This window comes from Mycteria americana, chromosome 18, assembly GCF_035582795.1.
Source record: "Mycteria americana isolate JAX WOST 10 ecotype Jacksonville Zoo and Gardens chromosome 18, USCA_MyAme_1.0, whole genome shotgun sequence".
Taxonomy (NCBI): Eukaryota; Metazoa; Chordata; class Aves; order Ciconiiformes; family Ciconiidae; genus Mycteria; species Mycteria americana.
In genome coordinates this window covers 7,052,503-7,078,863 of record NC_134382.1, presented here as the reverse complement: position 1 = coordinate 7,078,863, position 26,361 = coordinate 7,052,503, and the positions used below count along the sequence as shown (strand labels likewise).

The window sequence follows — 26,361 nt, the reverse complement described above, 5'->3', positions numbered from 1 at the left end:
AATCCCCCGCCCCTTAACAGTCTCACAAGACCCTGCTGATTTCCTTGCTATACAATTTGGCTTCTGCAACAGCACTCAAATTCCTTCCAAACGCCAAAAAGCAGACATCCCAGCTCCGCTTAATACATATTGCTCCAAGGCGAACTATACTATATTTGCTTGCACAAACACTACATTTGTTGCCAGCTGCACCAGAAGCTGCACTTTAAGTACTTGGACTTTTTTTTTTTTCCTCTTACTTAGCAGCTACTGCACCTGGTGCCTTGCTTGTTATGTTCTCTCCAGTCTGCCACCAGAAAATCAGAAAAATTCTGCTTAGTGCCTCATCTTCCAGACTCCAGACTTCTAGAGGAGTAACCATATAGCTTTCTTTAGAAATGAGCAAGGCATCAATTAATTTTTGAGACTATTAAATGGGAATAGAGAGACTATTAAATGGGGGAAAAAAATTTCCACACGTAAGAATAAACTGTAGCTAAAAAGATGCCAACCCATAAATTTAGATGGTTCTTGGGAGAATTGTGACAGAGAATTTCAGCTCAACTAAAACCAGATGGTTGGCATGTCAAATGGCTAAAGAGATGAAGCCTCTCTCTCCTAATTTCTTTTTCAGCTCCTATATGGAAACACCAGCTTCAGCTCCTTTCCAGCTATGACTTGTAACATAACAGCCATTAGCATTAGCAGTGTCACCAGTTCCATGACATCTCTCCTAGTGAATTCCCTGCACGCAACGGAGCCTCCACCTGTACAGCAGACACCACTGTAAGGTGGTGCTCTAGGACTCCTGTACTTCAAAAAAGAAAGAAAAAAAAAGAACCACCAACCAAAAAAAAAACCCCCAACCCCAAACCAAAAAACCCCCAAAAAACCAAACCAAAAAACCCCAAACAAAACCAAAACAGCAAACCTTTTACAGTGCCAGTGTGCATTCTCAATGAAGATCGCTGTACTGTTACCAACATTTACTTGATCACCGTTATTGGTCCACCCACCCAAAAAATAATTGTTTTCATTTCAGTTATCACAACCTTACACAGTACAGAAGTCACATCATATACAAGAAAACAGGGATTTTGCTACTTGAATTCCACAGAGTCAAAGTCTGCGTGTTTTGGGCAGACTGCTGCTAACAGCCGTAAGAGAGGTTCCCTAGGAACTGCCTAGCCCATTTCCCTGGGCTCACCTTGATGTAAGGGATCCTGCTGATGTAGGTGTAAATGCGAGTGTATGTGTGAATGTTGGTGATGGTGAGGCGTAACGTTGAACATCTGGAGCCGTGCCAATGGGTCATTTGTCAGCGATGCCATCCGCTCCGCGTGTATTCTCTCTGCTGCCAGTCTGTCAGGGTAGCTCATTTCAGGCCGTAACTGTGGGCCTGCCAGTGCAAGTCTCTCTCTTTCAAGGGGGTTCAAACCCGGATGGAAGGAAGCAAATGGGTGAGGTCCTGCTGTTGGGGGAATAGTCAGTGCACCATGCCTGGCAAAATGCTCCATGGGGTTAGTAGCTGGGTGCAGTGCATCTAGCTCTGGGGGCTTCACCTCAAAGCCAGGTTTCATCCTCTCTCTCAACTCCCTTTCCCGGATTTCTCGCTCCCGGATTTCCCGTTCTCGCAGCTCTCGTTCCCGAATGGTGGGATCCACATTGTAGAGGCCAGGCATATGGTAGGCCAGAAGTGGATCAGTGGGGTTTAGGGGGACAAAGAAGGGATGATTACGGTTTGTTGGCGACATGACATGAGGACGGGCATATTCACTTAGTGTTCGTAAAGCAGGTGTATCTGGACCAATGTAAGGTGGTACAGCAGCGATGGTCGTCGGCGGAGGTTCAAATGAAGGTCTCATATGTGCTGGCCCGCTGAGCTGAGACTCTCCAAGACGGCCTTCATGGGAGGAGCTGGATACCTTCTGCTGCACAGAATGGGGGAAGAGAATTTTAGTTCAACACACTTGGCTTAAAAACACAGCAGGCACACACTTCCCTTCTTGTGCTTCAAGCTCTAACAGGAGGCAAGTTCAGCCTGCTGAGCCTCACAACTCCTGCAGTTGTGTGCTCCAGTGTGGTTTGGGGAAGAAATGGATTCTGTCTATCCTGTAGTTCGGAAGATAACTACTTTGTAGTGGCAGCCTCAAAGCTACGCTAACTGCTTTACAGTTAGCAGAGCAGCAACTACTTAGTACATGTCACAGCTATGGGCAACAGCTGGCTGGTACACGTCACTACAGACTACCGGTCTTGTTTGCAGTGTCTTCCTCCTCTCCTCTCCACACTCACTTGTATCCTAAAACTTACTAAACCCAAGGAAACTCATCTCCACGATGTGCAACACAACAAATTCCACCCCTTTCACATCAGGACTCTGCATCCTGCTCTACCCTCCTGTACAAGGGCAGCATGGCACTGCTGGCGAGGGCAATAAGCACCATTTACCCATGTGAGTGCCCAAGGAGCCCTATCCCCAAAATAAAGCGAAGTCCCCATACATGACACATCCCTTAACGGACAGATGCTATATCCTGACTTTTATGATCCTCCAGAAAAAACACAGCCATGATTCAGATCTCTGAAATGCACCATGGAGTAGGAAGACTTTAGCACCTTCTTCTTCAGCATCAATAATGTATCACCAACCTACCAACTCTGTGAGCCCAGAAGTTGCCATTCCATTCCGACAAGCCACAGAAAAATGGATTAGTTGTATTGGCTCTTTATACCAAGACTAGAGTTTGGGTCTCCCCATAAAAAAAGTGAATTAAGTTTACTTCAAATTTAAAAAGCCTTCAGATCCCCTTTTTCCAGCAGACAGCACTCTTGTGCCTGCACAGCGGCACAAGGTACGCAAAGGCATTCACTGTACCTGCACAGAGTGCTTTTCTACTGCAAGTAAATGTAACTACTTGGCCTAGTTATCCCCGGCTGCATTAGCTTCCTGCACATCAGAAACAGAGGAGGAGTAGAAACTCTGTATTTCCTTTAAGGAGAAGAAAGTCACAGGCAGGCCAGGAGGTGCTCATAGCTGGTTGACTTTCACTTAATACGCAAGGCTCCCACATTCCCAAATACCTGACTGCACGTGCATTAAAGCGCTTCTGGGCGTTTGCATTCTGTAGTCACCATCCAGGTCAGATCCTACCATGCCAACTCCCTTAAAGAGCTCTTAGCTACAAATAAACCTACCGCAGCTCTTTCTGCTTCTCTTTCGCGCTCCCGCTCCCTCTCTCTTTCCTTCTCTTTTTCTTTTTCTCTTTCCCTCTCTTCTCTGGCTTTCTGCTCTGCTTCTCTTTTGGCCTTTTCAATGGCCTCTTCTCTCTTCTTGGCCAGTTTCGATCCTGCCAGAGGCATAAAGTATAAGTCTGCTCTTGAACATGAATTGTAGCCACGGTCCAGGTGCTTATAGAACCTGAAAGAAACAAAAGAGAAAGAGCTTAGCCCTGGGAAAGATGAAAGAGTCTGGGATTTAAGAGCTATATATATTTAAAAAAAAAAGTATCACTCTACGCTTATACAATAGCGCTACTAGCTTTCCTGAAAGCAATGAGAAAATTAATTGTACCATATTACTCCACAGACAAGCGGAGTATAAAACCCCTCTCACAATTACAAACTGTAATGCCCTGTCTGAATACGCTGGCTGAAACAGCACCTTTCCAGAAAACCAGAGCAAAATCATGCTAGAAAGAGAGGCTGACAAGATGCACGTGTAAAAGACACTTGGCTCCCACAGGAGCTCATTTCTCAGCTTTCGGGAGTGCCCTGCCTGCTACACAGAAATCCGGAGCACATTAAGGAAGCACTGATGACAACCTCCATACCTGGCTGATTGACTAGCATGACTTGGTGTATCCACCACAGTAGGTTCTGGTGATGGACTTCGGGGTGGCGGGGGAGGGCTTTCTGGTTCCTCAGCTTCATCTGGGACTTCTTCTTTGATTTGAATAGGTGGTAGCGTGCAGGCTGTCACCACTGGCACGCTTCCACTAGAAGCTGCTGATGTGGAGATGGAAGTCTGAAGTGGGATGCCAGGCACAGTGGGCGGTGTGGAAGTGGAGGGGCAAGAAGGAGGGGTGATGGAAGGTGGGCCTCCTGGGACAAATGGATGCTGAGAAAAGGGGGGCTGGGAGGGTACCTGATGGAGTCCAGATGGGGGGTGATTAGCAGGTGGGGGAAGGCTCTGACTCTGCGTCAGCACAGGAGGCTGGGCTTGCGAAGACTGCAGCGGCTGGCTTTGAGGCATCAGCTGCAAAGGAGGAGGGTGTGCAGATGGAGGATGATGGGTTGAGAGGGAGCTCAGAGGTTTTAAAGCAGGTGGTGGCGGCAAGTTGGAGTTCATTGAGAATGGAGAAGGGCCAGAGAGATGAGGAGGGTGCTTGTGGGACGGAGCAGTGGGGAGCTGAGGGATTGGGGTAGTAGGGGGAGGTTTGATATGAGGCATGGCCATGGGTGCAGGGGGCAAGGGCTGCTCCCGTGGAGGCTGAGCCTGCTGCAGTGAGGTTGCAGCTGGCAGGACAGGCTGCGTTACCTGAACCTGGAGAGCAGAGTGAGAATGAGATGGTGCTTGTGTCTGAAGGGGAACCTGAGACTGAGACGACTGAGTGGGGAGGGAAAATGGCTGGGAAGGTACAGGATGAGGCAGGAGGGGCTGGGCCTGCAGGCTGTGAGGGGCAGGCTGAGCCTGGCTGTGGAGCGGAGGCTGCGAGTGAGGCTGTGAAGAGGCAGGGGTCGGCTGGCTCTGCGACACGCTCAAAGGCTGCAGGGGTGGGTGGGGCGACGGGAGTCTCTGCGGGTGCAAAGCAGGAGCCTGCTGTATGTGAGAATGAGGAGGTGGTGGCGCAGAGGCCTGGGGCTGGCTGGGGGGCTGGGATGCCGATGGCGAGACCTGCGGTGCAGCTGAAGTAGCGCTCGACACTGCTGGCAGCGATGCTGGTAACTGGGCTGATATGGGTGGCGTAGGAGGAGGAGCCTGGCCAGCACCGCTCTGTGCCTGAAGCACTTGGGGCTGTGCCTGCAGCACTTGCTGTTGAGCAGACGAATCCGAGTCGCTCTCATTGTCTTGAGGGCTCGGGATGCTGGGTGACGTGCTCCGGTTATCCTGGTCAATGTCCTTGGGATCACTGCTCCCTTCGTCATTGACACTGCGGCTGTCAGAGCTCTCACCTTCGCCCTCACCCTCCGAGGGAGAGTTTGGCCTGCTGATCTCCTGCAGGGAGAGGGGGAAGAATAATCACCATGCGTGAGAAACCTGCACAAAGAACATTACCAGCATGCCGCAGGATGCAACGTATTCCACATGCTGTGCAAACCCAAGTGCATGTACCACCCTTTGAACCCCACAGGACTTGAAACAGCACCGGGCAACATAAATATACAAAGACAACAGGGCCAGGCTCTTTTTAGTAGCGTCCAGCGGCAATGGGCACAAAGTGAAATACAGGAGGTTCTGCCTGAACATAATGAAACACTTTTTTCACTATGAGGGTGACCAAGCAATGGAACACGTTGCCCAGAGAGGCTGTGGACTCTCTGTCTTTGGAGATACTCAAAAGCCATCTGCACATGGTCCTGGGCAGTTGGCTCTAGGTGGCCCTGCTTGAGCACAGCGGGTGGACTAGATGACCTCCAGGTCCCTCCCAACCTCAACCATCCTGTGATTCTGTAATACGGAAAGCTCAGTGCCAAAATTCCCAAATCCTGTGCACAGCGTGAACCTGGTCAGGTACACAGAGCTGAAAAGACATCCTAAAAGTATTTCAGTTGAGCTTTGATACCGTTAAATTACGAGAACTCCAGTGGTGGTGGTCTAACTTGCCACAGAAGAGGAAAAAAGGAATTTCCATTACAAAACATTTGGAGGGAGGGGGTGGAAAATAATCCAAGTATATACTCCTATATGGTTGATATTGATATTAAAACAAAGAAAAGACTTCTGGACTTACCCCGTATCATTCCACTGTTTTTCAACAGAAGGAACACATTATAACATGGGTTGCTTTCCAGCCGCAGATTAAGGTACAATTTGCTGTGGCTTAAATTGATTTTATGTTTTTGGTTTGTTACCGGGTTTGCACCCCCTCCCACTCTCAAACCACTCTCCTAAGAGAAAGTATTCCTCTGTGGGACTCACTTGAGTTTTGGATTTTTTGGCATTGGACCTGTCAGGTTCCTCTGTATCAGAAGCTGCCTTTTCCCGCTGCCTCTTGGAGTTCTTGAGAGGAGAAGATACCTCTTCTTTTATCTTCTGCCACAAATGAAGCAGAACACAACAGTTAGCAGTGACATAAATGCAAAAGTAAATCTGAGTGTATGCCAGTGCTACCATATTTAATACAACTAAACGAGAAGGTTCCTACGGAGCAGGAAAACTGATCAGAAGTTCAGTATTTAACCACAATCCAATACGCATCTGTCCCTCTGTCCAATTACAGGTTGTAGGGGAATCTCTTCTGGAGCTGCTGCTGTATTCCACCACCTGCCAGGAGCAGCTCCCAGAAGATCTGCCTCTACATAATGCTCTAGCCACTCCCTCTGGAGGTCAAATTTAAGACAGAACCCAAACCAGACTGCCATTTTACTTCTGCAGACAGAAACCCAAGGGGCGGTTTGCACACAAACCCTGCACACATTTCTGACACATGCTAGTAAGGAAAAGGAAGGCCGAGTAAAGCATTCCTCATCATGCAGATGTGGTCTCGAGCTTTGAAAGTGAAGGAATATTTTAAACAAAGCAGTTGTCTTTCCACCTTTCCGTCACAGAACCAAGTCCATCAGGAACTCACACCAGATCAACTGGCGCAGTATACTCTTCTAATGGAGACCAACACCAGTTGTTAACAGAGGATGGAGCAAGATTTTCTGCAGTAGATAGGCACAGGATAAGCCTCTTTCTACTACATGAAAGTCTTGCTTTACTCCTGATATTTTGAGAGGGATATTTTTATACCCCCTCGAATACAGGGCTAGCAGTGAGTAGCTATTACAAGATTACTACCTTCTTTCATGGCCTGGGACAGCTTTATACATCACATAATTACCTAACCTAACTTCAAATTTTGCTAAGTTCTCAGTTTTATCATGTGAAAACTTGCTCCATACTCCCGCTTTGACTTTTTTTTTTTTTTTTAAATATTTATTTTTAACTTGCTACTTTTCAATTTACACTGCTTAATGGCAAGCCTTCCCGCTTCATCTGGCTCTGTTTCTTCAGTACTCTCTTGGAAAGGCACTTACTCATTTGAACAGACTAAACTGTCAGCTTGCTCTGAAAAATCAAGCAAATATACATACAGAAAAACAGTAACAGAAGTCGTCTTGATTACTACATATTCATATTCCTTTGTAAACAAAGATTAAGTACTGCTTAAAAAAAAAAAAATCCCCAAAACTGTCTGCTTGTCTCAAATATAGTATTTCTGATCTGTATTACTTCCATGAGCCTAATGCTTGCATTTGCATCTGAAACTGAAGGATTAATTTATCATGAGAGCAGTAAGGTTATGCGGGGATACTTTAATGGGTTTTATCACTACACATCCTTATGTACAGGAACAAAGCATCAGTCAGATGCACCATTAAATTTTTTGCTTATCCACACAAGCAGGAATTTCTAGGTCACCGAGACATTCCCTGCCCTCCTAGAATCTGCATCTCATTTAGCTGACTGAAGAGGCCTCAGGTGTCCAGTCCCAACAGAAAAGAAGAATGGGAAAATTTTACCTTGGCAGACTTCTTCACTGAATCTGCTTTGCTGTCATTACTGGAGGTGCTGGCAGCGCTAGGAGAGTTGCGGCCACTGGAACGGATGTCTTCGTTAATAGGTGAGGCTCTACCATCAGGGCTGGCTGGCTGCTTTTTACGACCACTACGTAGTGTAGACATCTATTTGTTTAACAGAAATAAAAGTGTATCAAAGTCAGCATTTGCCCAACCTCTTTACTTTTTTCTGTCTTGTGTCAGGGGCATGGATGGACCACTCCTGCTAAGAGCTTGAAAAATGAAAAAATAAAAGCATTTAACATTGTAACATTTTTTCCTTGAAAGCTCATCTGGAATTAAAGGTACAAGAAGGCAAATCCTTAATTTGTCTACTCAAAAACATTAAGTGCTGATTATTTTATTTAGTAGTGACTGCTAGAAATGACAACATTAGAAAGATGTTCCAAAGCCGCTGCTGTTTGCATGCTAAATTTTCTTCATAAAACACATGCACGCACATTTGTAAGCGTGCATACGCACACAGTGAATGAGGTAGGAGGGGACCCTCATGTTCCATAAAAAAAAAAAAAAAAAAAAAACCAAAACAAAAAACCAAAAAACAAAAAGTCTACCTGTTGGCATTCAAGCAGTCAAGACCACAGCCTAAACCACAGTTTCAGTGTGCTCCTGCTATGCAATAAGGAATCACAGTAGAGTATATTTCAATAATTAATGCTGTTTCCCTCCCAGTTTGGCAGTTTTTTTGATGACTGGCTACCATAAAAACAATGAAGCCAACCTTACCTGACAGCGTAGCCTTACAAGATATTTAGTAGAAGCAATGATCATATCATCATGATCAGAAAGATGCAGAGGGGAGGGCAAGGAAAATAAATATATCTGCTGCTTTCTATCAGCCAAAACCCAAAGCAAACATCAAATTAACTAGAGCTGCTGCCAGAGTTCAAGTGACTTGCGCACAGTAAGGCTCCTGGCATTTCACCCTGAGTAAAACTCTGTGCAGAGCACGCTGATGGTAGGTGCAAACTACAGTTTTCTGTAGGGAAGAGATTTTAACTCCAGTAATACGAGGAGACCACATGAATAGCATTTACTTTTTAAAACTCTTCCTTTAAAATAAGCCCAAGGGCTTACCTCTGGCAGGATCCAGCTGGAAGAAGGACACATACTAGTACAAAATCTGTAATGATACGCTGGTCAAGTGCCCCCTTATGATGACAGTCCACTGCCACTCATTAAAAACATGAAAATAACAAGTTTGACTAGAACTTGCAGAAGAGACATTTCAAGCTCCTTTTTCCAAAGAAAGCCTCAACCTCAGCAAATCTCACGCTTGCATACACAAATGCAGCAGCAGGCACATACCATGGCAAACAAGCAAGATGGAGAAAGTGTCATTTTAGAAGTTTGACTACCTCTTTCCAGACAACACCTCGTCTTTACAGAAGAAGCTGCAATGCAAGACTGTTAAGCCTACCGAGCCTCGACTCCGCCTTGTCCTCATGCTATGCTTTCCACTAAGTCCATCATCTTCCTCTTTGACAGGCTTAAACATAAAGGGTGGAGGGTCTACAGGCTTCTCAATGGGTGGCAGCTCTCCGTATTTTTTGAAGTGAATGCGACAATCAGTGCACAATAAAATGTTTTCTCGACCGCCGTGGTGCCAGTCCTTGGAGGCTTGGGGCAGGAAAAGCAACAGCTTAGAAATATGCAATGTACCAGATACTCACCGCAAACACACAGCATTATTAAAAAAAAGCACACAACAACTTGAAAAGTAGCTGCTTTTCTACGGGCAACAAAGTTGGAGAAATTTCTGGAAAACTTTGTCCTGTTCTAGTGCACATCTTCAATATTCAATTTACAAAGTATTTGTTTGCTTAAGCAACTACCGCTTTGAAAACAAAGAAAAAAGCCTCATCTGCTCTACCTGGGAGCTAACAGGCAGCTATTATTCTCCAAAGCTGCGGTTTCTTAGTGACGTGAGCTATGAACTTCTCCTTTCCTTCCCTTCCCTATTTTAGGGCTCACACTGCCATGCCATGCATATATCCAAATATCAGATAACCTTCAGGAATACCTACAGGAATGAGGCTGCTGCAGAAGAGACGTGGTGCAGCGTAAAGGAGTTACGTGTGTGACAGTCACAGTCCAATATTGATTTGCTGTATTGCAAATGGATTATATAGATTGTGTAGATTTTTTTCCTGTATAAATGTCTACCTCTCAAGATCCTCCTTTGTCACTGCAATATTAATTTGCAATGGCAAAGCATGATTAAGTCTGCTAGGAATGCTGCACATTTTAGCTGATTCAACCCCACGTTTTTTGAGCAGCCGTACATGCACGCGAGCTGCTGTTGCTTGAATGAGCCTGCACTAAAGAGGCAGTAGCAGAAGGGAGAGAAACACAGCAATGAATCAGGTGCATACTGGTTGTGAAGCAGTGACGACAGGCGTAGCCCTTCAGTTCCTGTTCACTGTCCTCGCTGTCAAAGTCATCTTCACTGGCCGAGCTCAAGTCCACTGAATAAGTAAAGAACAAGGGAAGAAGAGGAAAATGAAAAAGAAAAACTCAGCAGGATTTTCTATTTCCTCCTACTTGGCTAAAACAACCATTAATAATAGTTCTCACGTAAATGTTATGACCTCCTACAATCACCTTGCCTCGGATGGCCGTTATTTCTGATTTTGCAAACTAAGCAAGGCCAGACCTGATCACAGTCTACAGATTGGAGGATTCCAGGAATGCACCAAGTGATACAATTCACAGAACTTTTGATTCAGTACACGGTACTTTTCCAATTAAGTTGTCGTTCAAATACTGTTCATGCTTAGTTAGAGAGGCTGTGTTTTTAGCACCATTTTTAAGAGAAAGGAGGCTTATATCTCTAGAACCTGGTCAAATTTAAAATCAAATATTCTATACTTAAATCCTACTTTACTAGATTCCATGGGCAGATACTGTGGCAGCTCTTCTGGTTTTTATTTTGTTTCTAGACTTCATAATCTAAACCAGATGGGGACTGCTGCTATACTCTGTTAGACAGTGGCTATATTTAACCCAAGAGCCAGATACTTTTTGTGGGTGGAAGAAACGATGCTCGCATATAGTGTACCTGTTTGAAAAACAGGTTATGATTCTTTTGGATGAGAGGTACTACAAGGATACTACCAGCTTTCCAATTTTTACTGCAAGCCTCCACAGGAGTTTTAACCTGCGGCAAACTTACATTTCAAGAATTGTCACGTTTCGAAAAAGTGGAGAATATGGAAAGGGTCACTTTCCTTTGTGGCAAGCAGTATATAGCAAATTAGCCGATTACAAGGCTGAGCTAAAAAGCACCATCTAAAGCACTGAAAATCTGCAGACATCACAAAAACTGTATCTTACCTCATCTTCTAAGACAACTCAGGAGTAAATCCTTTCTTATTGAGAGTACTGCATTTTTCTAGCACCACCACTATAAATCCACAACATAACATGTCTATAATTTGTCACAAGCGGAAAGCCCTGTGGCTTCTTTTGTTCACATCTTTAATTAGAAAAGAAGTCCTTGATGCAAGAATACTGTTTTACTAAAGGTTCCACGAGCATATTTTGCAATACATGCAGGTTATAGAGAGGGAGGGATTCTACAGTACTTGCCATTAGCATTTGTCATCAACTCATTACCCTTCAAATTAACACAAGGCACTACCATAATTTCAACATTAATTGTGGCAGGTGTTTAAACCCTGACTGCAAAATTGGCACCAGGCTAGAACTTGCTTTCTTTTACTAAACTGATTTTTATTCTCATCCTGCAGTGGGATCCATATGGATGGGTCCTTCCAGCCACACTGAAGTGCTGAGTACCTTGGATTAAGCTGTAGAGTCAAGATCCTCTCTTCTTGTGCATGCAGAAGTCAACAATAAATCCTACCAATTTCAGCAAGGAGAAGCTAATAGCCCTTTTCTTACTACCTAATACCCTTCTCCAGAATTCTCTGTCCTGCTGGATCACCACAACCTCTACCTCCCCCATATTAATAAGATTCTGCCATTTTCTGCCTTCCATATAGTCCCTTTTCTTTAGAAGGCATGTGAAGTGCACTGGGTTTAGTCCATAGAAAGACTTAAAACTCACAGGGTAACACAAGCCTTTTACATAAGGATAAAGGTTTATATATCCACATGGATGTTACTAATCATAACCCCTTGCAATGCAGTACATTTCACTGGTTTGGGTAATTATTCTTTGTTTAGACACTTCTGCTTCAGTCAAGGCCAAAGTTCTTCCAAGATGCATTAAGATGCAACAGCGCTGGCTGCAGCACACGGTCTGAGATCAAGCAGAAGGTATGGGTCACCAAGTAAGGATGAAAGGGACTTCCTTCCAAAGGGATGAAGGACTTCCCTCTTTTTGCATTTTCTAATCCCCATTACCATAATAGGCCTGGAGAAAATACAACACAAAACCAAGAAGAGAGTAGGGAAATGCAGTACCAGGGCAATGTTTCCATCCTTACAGGATGCTTTTATGTTTAAGAACTGCACAAAGCACTTGGTGATCAAAGACGCCTACCACATTCCAGCATAATGGTACAGGAACAGGAGAGGGCAACTGCCTGAACTCCATTTCCTTGCTTCATTCACTTGAAGGTACAGCACCATTACATTACTGTTGCTCCCTGCATCTAAACAAAGATAAATGCATTGCTTTTAGCTTCCACTTACAGAATTCACTGGAGGGGGGCCTGGAGGGAGTGTTGACTGGAGTGGAAGCAGTTCGAGTTTTAATTCTCCGAAACACAGCCTGTCTTCGATGCCTACGGTGGGCTCGAGAACTCGCTGCTTCAGGGGTTTTCTTCCAATAGTAATAGAAGGTGATTAGTTCTCCCTGCAAATACAGAAGGCGTATGTTAGAGGGGCATGCAAATCTGCCTTGTCAGCTTTTTTCCCTCCCTTTTGCTCTCTGTATGCGTGCACATGTATTTTTGTAGGAAGCTTCATGATGTGTTTCAGCCAGACAAAAGAATTCTTTAGATAAGACCGAGAAAAAAAAAAACCTCATTATTTTTTGTTTGCTTTTGCAGGGGAGGAAGAGAAGTCAATAAATGCCTTCTCGCTCCTCTCCTCCTCCGCTAGAAAAGGAGAGAGGTTGGGTAGTAAGCAAGTACCCAGGCTCTGCCTGGATGCTGCTGGCCCTGCTGGTCTCAGCAGTTCGGAAGGGGGTGCCCGTGCCTTGCTGTCAGCATCCTGTTGACCCCCCGGCATGGCATGGCATGGCATGGCACGGCACGGCACGGCACAGCACTGCATCCACCCAGAGAGGTACTGCCTCTCAGTGAGCTGTCAGAACAAATAACTGATAACTGCTAAGAATTCTCTGGTGTTTACAGAAAGAATAAGGATCAATCCAAACAGATACTGCCATGCTGTCAACCTACGTTCTGCGTACAGGTATTGTGAAATATTCCTGTTTAAGGAGCTGAAAGGTAGAATAAAAACATGTTCAATGAGAAGCCTATAACCACAACTCAAGCCTACTACAGTAAATCGTGCTTTAATTTGAATATATATGCCCACATCTAAATTAATTAAGCAGTTAAAAGAGCACACCTAGAGAAATGAGTGATAATTTCACAGCATAATGAATCTGGCTTACATTCAAAAACTGGAGCAGCTGCCATTCAAACTAGCGGATGTAATGCCGAACTAAAGAACAGCATGTGGTTTTAATCTCTTTTCTCTTACTTTGAAACCCCATCATTTCCTGGCGACTTGTCTGCCTCTAAGGTAAAAGGTGTTGTTTCTTTCAAGTTGCAAGAGAAAAACGGAGAAGTTCTAACCAGCCCCTTGAAAAATCAACATCAGAACAAACATACCTGAATTGCCCACAAAAAGGGTTTCTTTGAACTGCATTTTATGTGATCAAATAACATAACCTCAGCCTGCTCCCTCTGTGGGGAAATCCTGCAGCCTATACTGAGGGCAGATCACTCAAGTTAACTCTAATAAAGACACACCCTTAATCCAAACTCTCCCAAGGGCCTCAAACAAGCAATTACAGCCGTAACTAACATCTGTACCACCGAAACACTTGAAAGACAAAAGGAGGATGTTGTTCTAGACATTAACTGCTGACATTTAAGACACTTAAGAATTTTACCAATGCCTAATTTAAAAATAGAAACACCAGAAAAAGAACACAACCACAACTTTGATTTCTGGCGATAGACAGAATAGATGCATTTTTAATCTGCGCTGCTGTAGACTGGGATTGATGCTACTGACCTCCTCCCCAGACCTGAACAATATTCACACCAAACCGTATTCAGAGCGATACTTGGTTAGGAGGAGGAAGGATTAAGTGGGCAAAATTAATCATTACCTACAATTGTTGATTCTGACGGACAAAAGCCCTGCTAAAAAAAAAATAAAATAAAATGCATAACTCTTTCTTGAGGAGAATCTAAAACTAAAATGGCTGCAGGCTGGTGATGAGCATTCCAGCTATGTCAGATCTGGGAAGAACACAGAATTCTGACACCCAGCACCCTGCTCTGCTCCTGCGTTCAACTGTACAATGTTTGCTTTAGAAATACCATTTTACTTTGAGTCCATTAAGTGGGCTCAAAGTCCATCCAGCACAACTGTTTGTCAAACCGGGGATATGGATGACCTGTGCCAGGAGGCAGACAAAGCTCTGCAGAAAAGCTTATGCAATGCTTTGCAGAGGTAAAAAGTCTCTTGCAAATTAAACCAGCCACATTTTACCTATAAATTCATTTGTATCAAATCTGAGGTATCAGCACCAAGGAGCAAGTCAGTAAATCCCATGGCGTTCTGTCGCTGAGTTACTGTGTCCTCTGACATACGGCAACAGCAGAGTGCAAACCAATCTGTTTTCCTCCTATCATAAAATAGGAAACGGGAACCTATCTGAGCTCTGTTTACGCACTGCAAACCCATCGGGTCTCAAGGGAAGTTTGACAACTTGCACTACATCATAACCAGAACTTTAAAAAAAAAAACAACAATGGTGTATATTTATAAAAAAATATTAACTTCATGACGATAATGCTTTCCTTCCCGAGACCCTGCCAGCAGTGCAGTCACAACTACATGCAGGTAAAGATGAAACAGAAGTTTATTCAACAACCAGTTTCACCCCATCTATGAAATCTAGATATATTGAAGGACTAGAGAACATTCTGTACTTCAAATTCATCGTCAGACTGCACAGCTACATGACTCAGTAAATTACTCAACTTTCTTACACAGATGGAGAAGTAGAAGTCAGAGAGGAAGCATACACAGAGAATGTTAATGTTCTATACATACGCACGGGTTAGACATGTACTACACTGAAAAAATTCCATGCCAGATCTTATTAGCTGCCTGGCTATCTAACATTATATTGTCTACCTAAGGGATTAAACGCTGGAGTGGAGTGAGTCTGGAAGGATTAGAAACAGCGTACGCTGGTGACGGCACGGGTGGCAGAAGCTTGAGCACAAAGGAGTAAGTCAGGAAAGCTTTGGTTCTACAAACAGGGAGTAAAAACAGCTTCCAGCTTGACTACAAGTGAAGTCAAATGAACTTTAATCAAACATGCATAGCGTGCACTGCTGAAACCCATCGCCCATAAATTCAGGGAACAAAAGCTGTTGCAGAAATCAATAGCCTACTGAAACGTTAACACAGGCAAGCATTGATCAAAAGGCCCTTTTACAAAAGGCAGCCTTGCAAATTAGCTGCTGTTTTTGCTTGCAAGCAAAACAGAAAAGCATAAACGCTGCTGACATGAATGGCCTGTAATGATCATCTTGTTCCTGGCGATCTCACCTCACCTCACCACAAGGTCTCGCAGTCAACACATCCTACATCTCTGTACTATAATTGCCAACAGCACGATGAGCTGAGGCAGTCTGGTGCTTGTTCACGGGGGGAGGGCTGAGAGCAGCTGCTCTGAATCCGATTTTCTGGGTAGCAGGTCTACACCCAGGGGAACAGTCCTAACCCAACCACCTGCAAATATATTGCATGTCTCATTTGAAGTTTTTTGTGGCAGGAACTGGGTATTGCTAGCAACGTATGCACTGAAGTCACACAGGATAAAGCAGACCGAACCATCCTTCATTGTATCGTTATACTCCTTCAACTTAAGAGCGACATTGTAGTCTAACAGTGTAGTCTAACAGGAGCCGGTGGAAGGCCAAGGCTTACGTAAAGCTGATAAGGGGGATTCAGGCTGGAAAGCAGAACGTCTAAACAAGAATTACTGTCCTTGGGAGAGAAGCACATCGTGGAGAAATATGTAAACTAATTAAAATGTTTTGGGAACCATCTGAAACAGCTAGTAGGAGTGCGGTAAGAAGCACCCTCACGTGAACTATCCTCATTATAATACTAAAAGTCACACGCCTCGAGCTGGAGACCCCGGCCCAAGCAGAGACCCCTCACCTCTGAGCGTGCGCTACACTGCTACTTTAATATTAAAGTAGCACTGTAGCTTTAAGTTGAAATAAGAGAAATGTAGACCAACAGAAAACTGCTTTGTGTAATTACTTACGCATATGCATAACTACACTGTATAAATACTGTACCTACATGACCGAACTTTGTGCTGGCTTTGTGGAGCTACCACCTAGCACCCATCTCTGCGCAAACATGAAATAAAAATACCTCTGCCCTGTGTGTATATTGGCGTCTCGCACACTGGCTAAACGACCTCACACTTGTGGGGTAACAACATCTCCCTCATTTCCAAACTTCAGAGATAAATTAAGAAAGGGGTGAGACCAATGAAGCAACTACTACCTGTGGTGAGGTCTCTGGCTGATGGTGGAAGAGAAACTCAAGGCTTGCAAGGCATGTTCAGGGAGGGCTGAACCTCCTGCTCGAAATAGTGACCTTGTTCGTCACTCTCTAATCCAGTTTACTGGCCTGAAGCGCACAGACCATCTGAAGTTAGGAGGAGACTGTCTCCTTTTGCAATAAGCAGCATCCAACTGCTTCTGTCACCCTCTTCTCTTCCCTGCACCCAATAACATGCTCTTGTTTAATCCAGTTCTGGAACCACCAATAAAACAGGCATTAACAACCACTGCAAAGCCTCACAATGAAATGGTAAACTTAAGCGATGCGTGACCCAGCTCATGACCCACTTTGATCGTGACGTAGCAAAATTTTATATGGCTGCACATACACGGATGACCCATAACACATATGCAAATAAGAAACATGAGTGTTCGATGAGGCAGTCCCTTATAGCACATGCAAAGCCACTCTTCAGCAAAGCCCCCAGTCTAATGAATCAGAGCAGTTGTAACATTCCAGATGTTTGGGGGTGTTTTGAGCCAGTGTTTTGAGGCAACTGTCTGGCAGGAAGGGTTTCCATGTCCAAGTTGCTGCTTCTTTGAACAGAACTGTTCATGGGCTGCCTCCTGTCCCTGAAACCCACCTCATCTCTCAGACCCCCAGATACTGATGTTGCTGACACAATTGTCCATTGGTATCACTTACCAATAAATCCAATACGTTAGAAGGAAAGTCCCAATAAAATGGCCCATAAGTCTACTCCAACAGCACCCCTCAAACGAGCAGCTCTAATTCCTGTACTGTGCCACATCCAAGAAAGATGCTATCAGTGCCCTCCCAGATCAACTGCATGAAGGAGCAGCTTTTTCTATCAGTGTGGGGAGAAGATTCATTTCTCTCCCAATCTGCTTAGCTGTTCATAGGAACAGCCTCACCTCCACTTGATACGCCGCCTCTCTTTTCTGCAAACACAGCTCCATTTTTCTATGTTAACATCTGATTAACTGTCCCAAGCAATTTATCAAACACATATAAAGCAAAATGAGAAGCATTGTTCAAGGCTTTTAATGCCACCTTTCCTCGAGAACATCTACTTTCCCATTACTGAAGTTTCACAAGACAGAGGGATACGTTCTTCGCTGAAAACCATCGTTCAGCTTTCATCAGTTTTGAAACACATCTGGAGCTCAACTCCTCAAATCTCTTGCCTTCTCCTGCCAAGGCCACTTCACCCCATGTTGTAGGTACATAAAAAAAAAGTCACACTTCATCTCCTTTTAGCTCTGTTCTAGGGATTATTTTTAAAGAGAAAGAAATGGTTCAGATCCACTCCCGCAGGAGTATGCAGCAGAGACCTTCTCTGCAATTCAGCCCTGGAGGCTGAGCTGACGAGAGCCTTCGGGTGCCCAACAGCCCACATCCTCCCTGCCCCAGCACTCTGCTTGCACTGCACAGGCCATCTGCACTTATTCGGAGATTACTTCCTTGGCATGTGGCACCTCTCGCTTCCCTCTCCCACCGTTTTCACCCACTGCTCTCACCCGTATCTTTTTGCAGCTCAATCAAGCTCTCCAAGCCAGATCACGGAACACCAGGACAGGCCGTACTAGCTCTTCCATACCCTTAACAAACTAACACGAGCGCCAGTTAGTGCTGCGTGCCCTGGTTTCTCACTTCTTATCGCTAGTTTTCAAATGTAAAATACACAATACAAGCTGTGCCCCATGTTTGTGTTTAGTCTTGCCTTAGGTAAACAAAGGATTAACACTGCCTATGCATTTCTGGATTTGAGAGGTTTTGACAGCCCTGCCGCAGCAGACACTGCTCCTGTGGAAGCCAATCACACAAACACATCAACTTACCTTCAAGTATCTGTTATGGTATAACAGAGTGAGCAAACATAATAATTGCTGTTTAATTTCCCCAGAGCCTAGCTCTGCCAGGGGGAAAAAAAAAAAAAAAAAAAAAAGTGGAGGAGGGGAATAGCTTTACAGTAATTAAACAGAAAAGGTAAATGACAACTCTCTTCAATGGCTATAAACTAGTCATGGCAGACCAGAGGGGAACAGATTGTCCAGCTGTGGCCTTAATGAATTCACAATCTTTATGGAATGCATCAAGATTTTATTAAGTCAACTCAATTTAGCTAATGCTCCCTATTACTAAAGTCCTGTGGTAAAAACACTGTCTCCAGCGCCTCCCTCCTTCACTGAATCCCCTGGCTTTAACAGTCTTGGTTACAACATCTGCTCAAATGCCTGCATGCCAAGGGCCATATCAAGAAAACGGACTACACATGCACAGTTTTGCAGGATGGGAGCTTTATAGTACACCCCTTCGGTACAGACCCACGTATCGCTGTCTGTCATCTCCAGGTTGCTTCCCGAAACTTTACAGAACAACCCAGAATATTGCCACACACTGTCAGACTGGGAGACAAAATTGAAGGTATCAGTCCCTTCCATCACGCACATCTCCATACCCAAAGGTGGCTAACACAAGAGGCGCAAACGTATGCGAACAGGCTAGCACAATCATGCAAGAAACCCTCCGACCCGCGGAACAGCACAGCCTACCACGCCAAGGCACAAATGGGACAGCGAGCCGAGCGCGCTGCATGGCTCTTGTTGTGAGCCTATATCCAGACAGAGAAAATTCGGAACTCTTGTCTTGGTCTGAACAAATTAAAGTATTGAAAAAATGCAGCAGGGAAGAGAAAGAACAACAGCTGTGTGCAGCTCAGAAGAGTTGAACCTAGGCATTTTTACAATTTTAAGCTTGGTCTACGTGCCTCTGCCAACTATGACAAATAGGTTTGCATATGCTCTAATTAAGCAATAAGTCTCAGCAGCTTGTTCAGTAGCACTGATTAATGTCCACCTTGGGTGCACAGGAATACTGCATAATCTAAAACATTACTGAAATTTTAAGAGAAGCTTTTAAAAACCAAGCAATATTTTACTAACACTACAAAAAACACATCAAAAATCTAACGAATATCCTGCAGGTTTCTCAGTTCTCTAGCATATTTTAAAAGCATAGGCATTTTATCTAGCAGTTCCTCTAGCTATTTATTATCTTCCGAATGGCAATACAGCCTTCTCTCCTTGGTCTCTGCTAAGAACTCTACCTACAATTTTAGGAGAAGACTGGCTGTCCTAATACTCTGTTTCCTTGTTCTGCAAACAGCAACGGTTTCATTTTTTATTTGAAACTGCTGGCAAAACAGGCTGGCCAAGTGGGAATCAAAAGAGGAGACAGGTATATAAGCAAGCCAGGCTAACTCCTTGGTTTTTTATGCTGTCAATTTACCCCCAATACAGGAACAGTCACAGAATTTCCTGGGAACCCAGCCGAGGCTCCATCTGTATTTTCTGGATTTCATTTTGTTGTGGAAAAAACCTGCAATCAGATACAGCTTTATGCTTTCTAATTGTTTCTGCTAAATGAGCACTGCTACCCTGCTTAGTCCTCTACAGACCAGAGGAAGAGTGAGCTTCTAGCTCCTACAAATTCTGCTTTTGTTTAGATACCACAGGCCTATGATACAAGCGGTCATTAGAGAACTGTGTCACTCCCGATAGTGCTGAAACAAGCTTGGAACGCGAAGATTTCACTCCAAAGTTCCTCAAGCAGTGAAGAGACTAAAATAATTTCATTTTTCACGTTACCTAAACACACAGATCACTTTTGCAATTCTCCCAAGAGAATATATTTGCCCTCATTCACAAATAATTAAAAACACACACAAAAAAATCAACGTAGTGGGTGAGCGCAAACTAAACCCACCTCTTACAACAAAATTATGCATGGGAACTGGAAGCAGCAAGAGACATAAAGAGTAATGGAATCACTAGTAGAAAAGAGTCAGTGAACAGGGAGTGCAAAGTAGGGAGAAAAACGGAAAGATGTATACAAGGTAGGATGTAAATAATCTCTCATTTGAAACAAACATTTATCTGCAGTAACGCAGTAACACTCAACCATTGTATAGCATCTTCCGTTTGATGACAAAGTCAATGAAGGATTTACAAATTAAGTCTCAGCACATCCTTTTCAGGTTTTATAGCGTATAGAAACAAAGAGGCAGAAGATTTATAAATTGGCCAAGATCAATCCTGTGTGAGAAGTACAATTGTACTGATTAACCTCAGACTATGTGAACAGCTCCACCGGTGACACTCAGGCTCTAAAATTCCTTCATAATTCAAAGCCAGGCCTATTGGATAGGCTTATCCATCCTTATTAAGCTCAGTACTGGCTGACTGTTCCTCAACAGCTCAGCTTTCCTTTTGCCCTCAATCCAAGCTGCTTCTTTCAATTGGATAGTCTTGCTTCATTCCTACCACTTGATTGTAGGGTTTTAGCAAACCACAGAGAAATCTAAATGTTATTGTCCATAGCCTGAAAAAAACACCAATAACATGTCTCTGTGCCACAGCTAACTCACAATTTTCATGTAGTTCATTTGCTAATCTTTTCCACTGTTTGTAATTAAGGTTGCATATACTGGCAGGAAATAAGATAATCAGCTATTATGGAACTTACCCTCGCTATCTGTTCTATGTGAACAATTCTTTTTTTTTTTTTCTTCTTTTTTTTTTTTTTTTTTTTCATTTTTGGGGATTTAAGTACCAGCTTTAACAGTTCTGCAAAAACAAATGCATAGCACGCTAGCGCATTGTTTTAAGCCTCAGCCACAGTTAAAAGCTGCTGACCCTCTCTCCAGCTGTACGTCATGCCAGAATGAAAAGAAAGCTTTTGTAATTAAGGCTTCTTCCTCCAGAGACTCCTCTTTGTTAATCAACAGAGTTCCTAATCCCTACAGGAACTCACAGACTGTTGGCTGCATCTATTATTAATTATTAGAGCCTATCTTTAATAGTGTCAGTTATAGTTCTCCAGGACCACGTAACCACTGCCAGTGTCCCCAGGTATGCCCCACAGGGATCTCTGGCGCTTGATCAATTAAGAGGTTATCAAAATAGCGAAAGAGTTAAGAACCTGCTTGCCTTATGCACATTTGTCGAAGGATTTATTTTTTACTCAGCTCCCCTTTGCCACTTACATGATCAAGATTTCTGAGGTTAGAAATCCCGATTTGCTTGACCACTTCTAACTCCAATCACGCCACTTCTTTTCCCCTCCTCTCCTAAGCTGCCCCTCTCTCTACCTCTGCTCTTCCCACACGCCCCTGCCAGCCCCTGCTCAGGCACAGCTCCCCAGCCTGCAGCAGAGAGGGGTCTCCCATTCCAGCAGAGCCCAGTTCTTCAGCAGGGATGTGATGTCTTCACCTGGCACAGACTACGAACTGCTTCATGCAGACAGAGCCTGTAGAATGTAATTTAGCCCCTGTGGAGCCAGGACATCTCTCTTCCTATTGAGGTGCAGGCTGCCATACATTGCAGGTTCCTTCCAACCCACCGTTCAACATCCATTTGTTCTCCCTAGCAAATGCAAATATTCAGCCTTTTTCCCTTTTCCCTTACATCTTGATGCCCAAAGCGCTACCCCTAACAAAACGCACATGGGCCAGGCTGAATTAAGCACAACGTAGTTCTGAAGAACAGAGATGAAATGCTTTTGCAACGATGGGAGAAGTTCCTATTTTCTTGAGCCAGCAATTCTTTCATTCCATTTTACAACCCACATCAAAGTCCTGGGGTTCACAGCTGTTTCATGCAACATCTCTCACTGCCAGTCTCTTGTTAACTAGCAGTTCTCAATATTGGAGCTCACACACCAGGACAAAAAGGAGAGTGGGACAAATACCCGGAAAAATTAAATGCAAGGTATTCAGAAAAGCTTTCAGAGAAGACCTCACCGTAGTCTGCACTGATCGTGGCTTTCCCCCTTCATGTACACTTTTCCATCAATGCCACCGCATCGAGAATTTAGCGGCAGAATACACGGACTAGGATTTTCTCAATGAAGGTGCCAAGCACCGATACATTATCCCTTTAACTGCACTTTCTTTTTGTACCAGCTCAATAATTAAGTTTCTTGGTTGCATACTGCTAGAGTTCAGGTGTGGGACAAAAAAACCATTTCACTGCTACTGGCTAAATCACATGGTATCTTTCTCAATGTCTGTCATACATCACATTTTCACTATTTAAAGCAAAAGTATCAGTGGTGGTTCACGTGGGCGTGTATATGAGAGAGCAGCAAGCCATAAAGCAGTTAAAACTACCACACTCCATCCCGTAAACATTTTTCTATTTATCTGCCCTTCATTACATGCACAATCTTATTATCTCTGCACATCCTCAAAGCGACAGCCGTCAGGGTCACCCTATAAAATATACATCGGCAATGTTACATTTAATGACTGGAGCGAGAAGAAAAATGAAGGATGGGAGGAGTGGAATACCGCAGGATGTTTTAAAGGGATCATCAGTTATATCTATGCATTTCCTGAAGTGATAATTGAATGACAGTGGCTGGGGGGAAATCCATTTCTGAGCTTGGGAAAGGACTGTTAAGAAAAAAATGTTTTTGTACTGGCAGCATGTAATGGCTGCCAGAAAACGAAAAAGGTTCCTCCAACCATAGCAGTTCCTCTATTTTATGAATTTTATATAGGGGCTGAGAATTATATCAAGTACAATCAGCAATTCAAACCAATCAAAAAATATTGACAGACTTCGGTAATTTCATCCCCAACTAGACTACTTTCTGTTGCGGTTTGCATGTCAACTTTAATTAATTGAAATGAAAGACCAATTTGTGTATGTGCATGCGTGTGCAGAAAGTGACATTCCACACACAAGGACAGCAGCGTTTTCTACTTTCATAATTTTCGTTTAAACAAAGTATTAAAAATTTAATTCTACTGTTCAGCAGGGAACTTAATCCTCCTGCATTTTAGTAAGGTATACATATGCTAATTTGTTTTCTAATTCTGCACAACTGAAATTAGGCTTGCAATTATTAAAAAAGTTTTACTACTTTAAAAATATTTTTATTATTGCATTATGACAATTTTACAAATAGAATCAAACTACACTTACCAAAACATTTCCCGTGTTACAATTGTTAGCTTTGTTCTGTTAGTTGACTGCTTCGCAGCAATAATGCAAGTTGGTATTTAAAACAAACCACTTCCAGTCAATTGTCACTTAGAATCAATACTCTGCGTTATTGCAAGACTCCACTGGATGCCTCAGGCTCACCGGAGTGACACTGACACATCACTGAAGGGATGACAGAAAATACTGACTTGGAGCTCATCCGAATTAGAAAGGCTTTCTCTCACTAGAATATTGGGATGGGGCAATTAAATACCCCCCAGGCCCACTCCTCATTAGCTAAAACAGACAACCGTTACATAGCTCAGCAAATTCCCCTTCCGTTCAGCTGGAAGTTTACACAGTGATAAGATGGACGACATTTTACTGATCTGAAAAGATTATTTCAAACGGTTAAGTGCTTACACCTCGCAACACAAGTTCCTGGCTCAACTTACCTGAGAAGACACTGCAGTCTCTAACATTTAACCAAGAAGTTTCTCGCTATCTTTCAAGCTCCAGTTTAAAAGTCATCAATTAGCCCATGCGTGGGCAAGTGCTTCAGGTCGAACAGACTGTATTATTCAACACTTCTGGGGCACCTTGGATGGTCTGGAAAAAAGTTCCAATCCCCAAGTCGCTGCAGCTTCTCTGTAATAGTCAAATGTGTAAATCCTAACGACGTTTTATGGGCCTCCGAGGACTGTCTTCCTGTTAATTATAGCTGGTACTTCTGTTTGTTTCCTGGGATGAAATTGTCTCACGCCTCCCCCAGGTTAAGTGAGAATATATTATATTACCAGGTTTCAAACCAAATCTCATTCTTGCCATATTCTGTTCTTGCAATCTGATGTTATGCTCAGGAGGAGTTCATTCCCGTGACGTCAGATAGGTTTCCCCCCCCTTATTCCTTTGGAGAGTGGGGTTTTGCCTCTAGATTAAGAACACAGATTTACTTGCACTGTGCTCTGCAGTCCTAGCCCCATTTCTTTCCTGGGCAGGCAGTGGTCACTGAGAAGATGATATACCACAAAAACAAGGAAACAAACCCACTCAAATAAATAAGCAAATGGAAATTCTGAGTTTGATCAGATTTTCCCGTTTTAATAGGGCAAGAAGAGCTGAAAGGTAGGTAAGGAATTAGCCATTTGTTTCTTGAAAGCCGCATTCTGTAACTGCTGTATTAAACACAGACATAAGAATTGAAGGTCCACTTAGTTCGGAGACAACCGCCAGCAATGCAACTCCGCCACTAGCAGCAGCCTTTCAGACCGCTGCTGTGGCTGCACGCTGGCCTGCACGCCGCATTTCAATGCAACAGCTGGTTCAGGTTTTCCAAACACATCTGCGATGAATCACACAAAGCCTGGCTTGTCAAATGTATGCATTATCTTCCCTGACGCACAGCTTCCTCCCTTTGCAGCTCATGACCTATAGGGGGGCTGTTGAGTTTTAATAGTTTATTATAAAGTCATGTTAAAAACAAGAGCGTTCAGAAAATACTGAAAATTACACAGGAGGCAACAAACCTCGTAAAATAATCTTCACTGCTAATAGGAAAGTGAAGATGCAATCACCTGGAAACAGAAAAATTTTCCATCCCTTTTTTATTGCAGCTATCCTCAAAGTCCTCACACCTGGTTATATGATGAAAACCATCAAACCCCCATTCCATGCTGAAGCCAGTTAGAATTTGACCTCTTAATAAAAATCTCTATCAGGGGATGTCCAACACCTGAACAAGCCAGATGGAGGAATAAACCCACCCGTTTTACACCTGCAAAGTATCAAATAAACTCATACAAACCACCAGGCTTACCACCGAAAACTTTGTTCGCATGCTACCCAGACACAGGTTTAAGGGTTCCTGCTCTACTATTCAGTCTGAGTTATGGACAAAGCAACAAACTTGCAAACAAAAACTCTCAGACAGGCATCCCTGTCATTAAGCCTTGATTTTAAACAGACTTAGTTTCTCTCAGATCTGACCCCTGAACAGCTGTTTTCCTTTTACTGCTCTCCAAGAACATTTCTCTAAACCAGTAGATTTTCTAGATTAAGTGTGGAGGGTTGAGGGGTACTTAAGCGTTTTCCTGTTTATCAGAGCAATATATGAAAAGAGGAATATTGAAGCAGGACATCAAGCAACGCCCCCACCCCTCCAAACCACAAAAGAACTGCCACGTAAGCTGCTTATCCCTCAGTTATTGTTGCTTCCCTCCAGTCTCAAATTCTTTCTGTCAGGAAAAAACCCTTAGCAAGCAAAATTTAACTAAAAGACAATGGTAAGAGTTGTAAAGCAGTATTAGAAAGACCAATTCATTGTAGCTTACTATAATACCTATACAGTGAGCTCAAAAGTGAAAGAAATTGCTAATTCTTTACAGTTCTGTTCCGCCCCGGTGTCTCCAGCAAGCGTTAATCCTAGCTACTCCCTTGGAAAGTGAATTTGATCCCCACTTCACAATTAGGGATAAGAAAAAAAAGGCACCAGTAATTTGGGGCATGACTTAGGGCTCTGACTCCTGAGGTCTTGCAAATCATACTACAGTGAGTTCCGAGATGAACTCGGGCTGCTGCCATTAATCCTGTCCTCCCCGTACATGGCCCACACCCACAGCAGGGGTGTCAGGACAGGTGATAACGGCTGCCACAGCTAATTTTACAAAGTGTGCTAACTTAAAATGTCATTGATTTCAGTTTACGCTGTCAATTGCAACGGAACAGTGGGCTCATTTTTACCTTTCTGTCATGTCCACTACAGGGATGCTAACCTCTGATAGAAGAATCACGTAAGCAGGAGAGTACGATGGAACAAGAAGTTAAGGCAACA

At 43.7% G+C, this 26,361-nt stretch overlaps 1 protein-coding gene across 9 annotated transcripts in view; it reads right to left on the bottom strand.

Annotated features, from left to right (window-relative positions):
* RERE (arginine-glutamic acid dipeptide repeats) overlaps window positions 1–26,361 on the bottom strand; it is a 259,220-nt gene that overhangs the window by 6,859 nt on the left and 226,000 nt on the right. For 7 of the 9 annotated variants that reach the window (XM_075520186.1, XM_075520193.1, XM_075520187.1 and 4 more), the window contains 8 exons: window positions 12,430–12,592; window positions 10,143–10,235; window positions 9,188–9,387; window positions 7,711–7,872; window positions 6,122–6,235; window positions 3,813–5,197; window positions 3,178–3,400; window positions 1,187–1,910 (listed from right to left, as the gene is read on the bottom strand). In XM_075520186.1, the coding sequence (XP_075376301.1) occupies window positions 1,187–1,910; window positions 3,178–3,400; window positions 3,813–5,197; window positions 6,122–6,235; window positions 7,711–7,872; window positions 9,188–9,387; window positions 10,143–10,235; window positions 12,430–12,592 (3,064 nt within the window). The remainder of the gene's footprint in view (window positions 1–1,186; window positions 1,911–3,177; window positions 3,401–3,812; window positions 5,198–6,121; window positions 6,236–7,710; window positions 7,873–9,187; window positions 9,388–10,142; window positions 10,236–12,429; window positions 12,593–26,361) is intronic. The other 2 variants (XM_075520190.1, XM_075520189.1) reach the window with 2 other exon arrangements.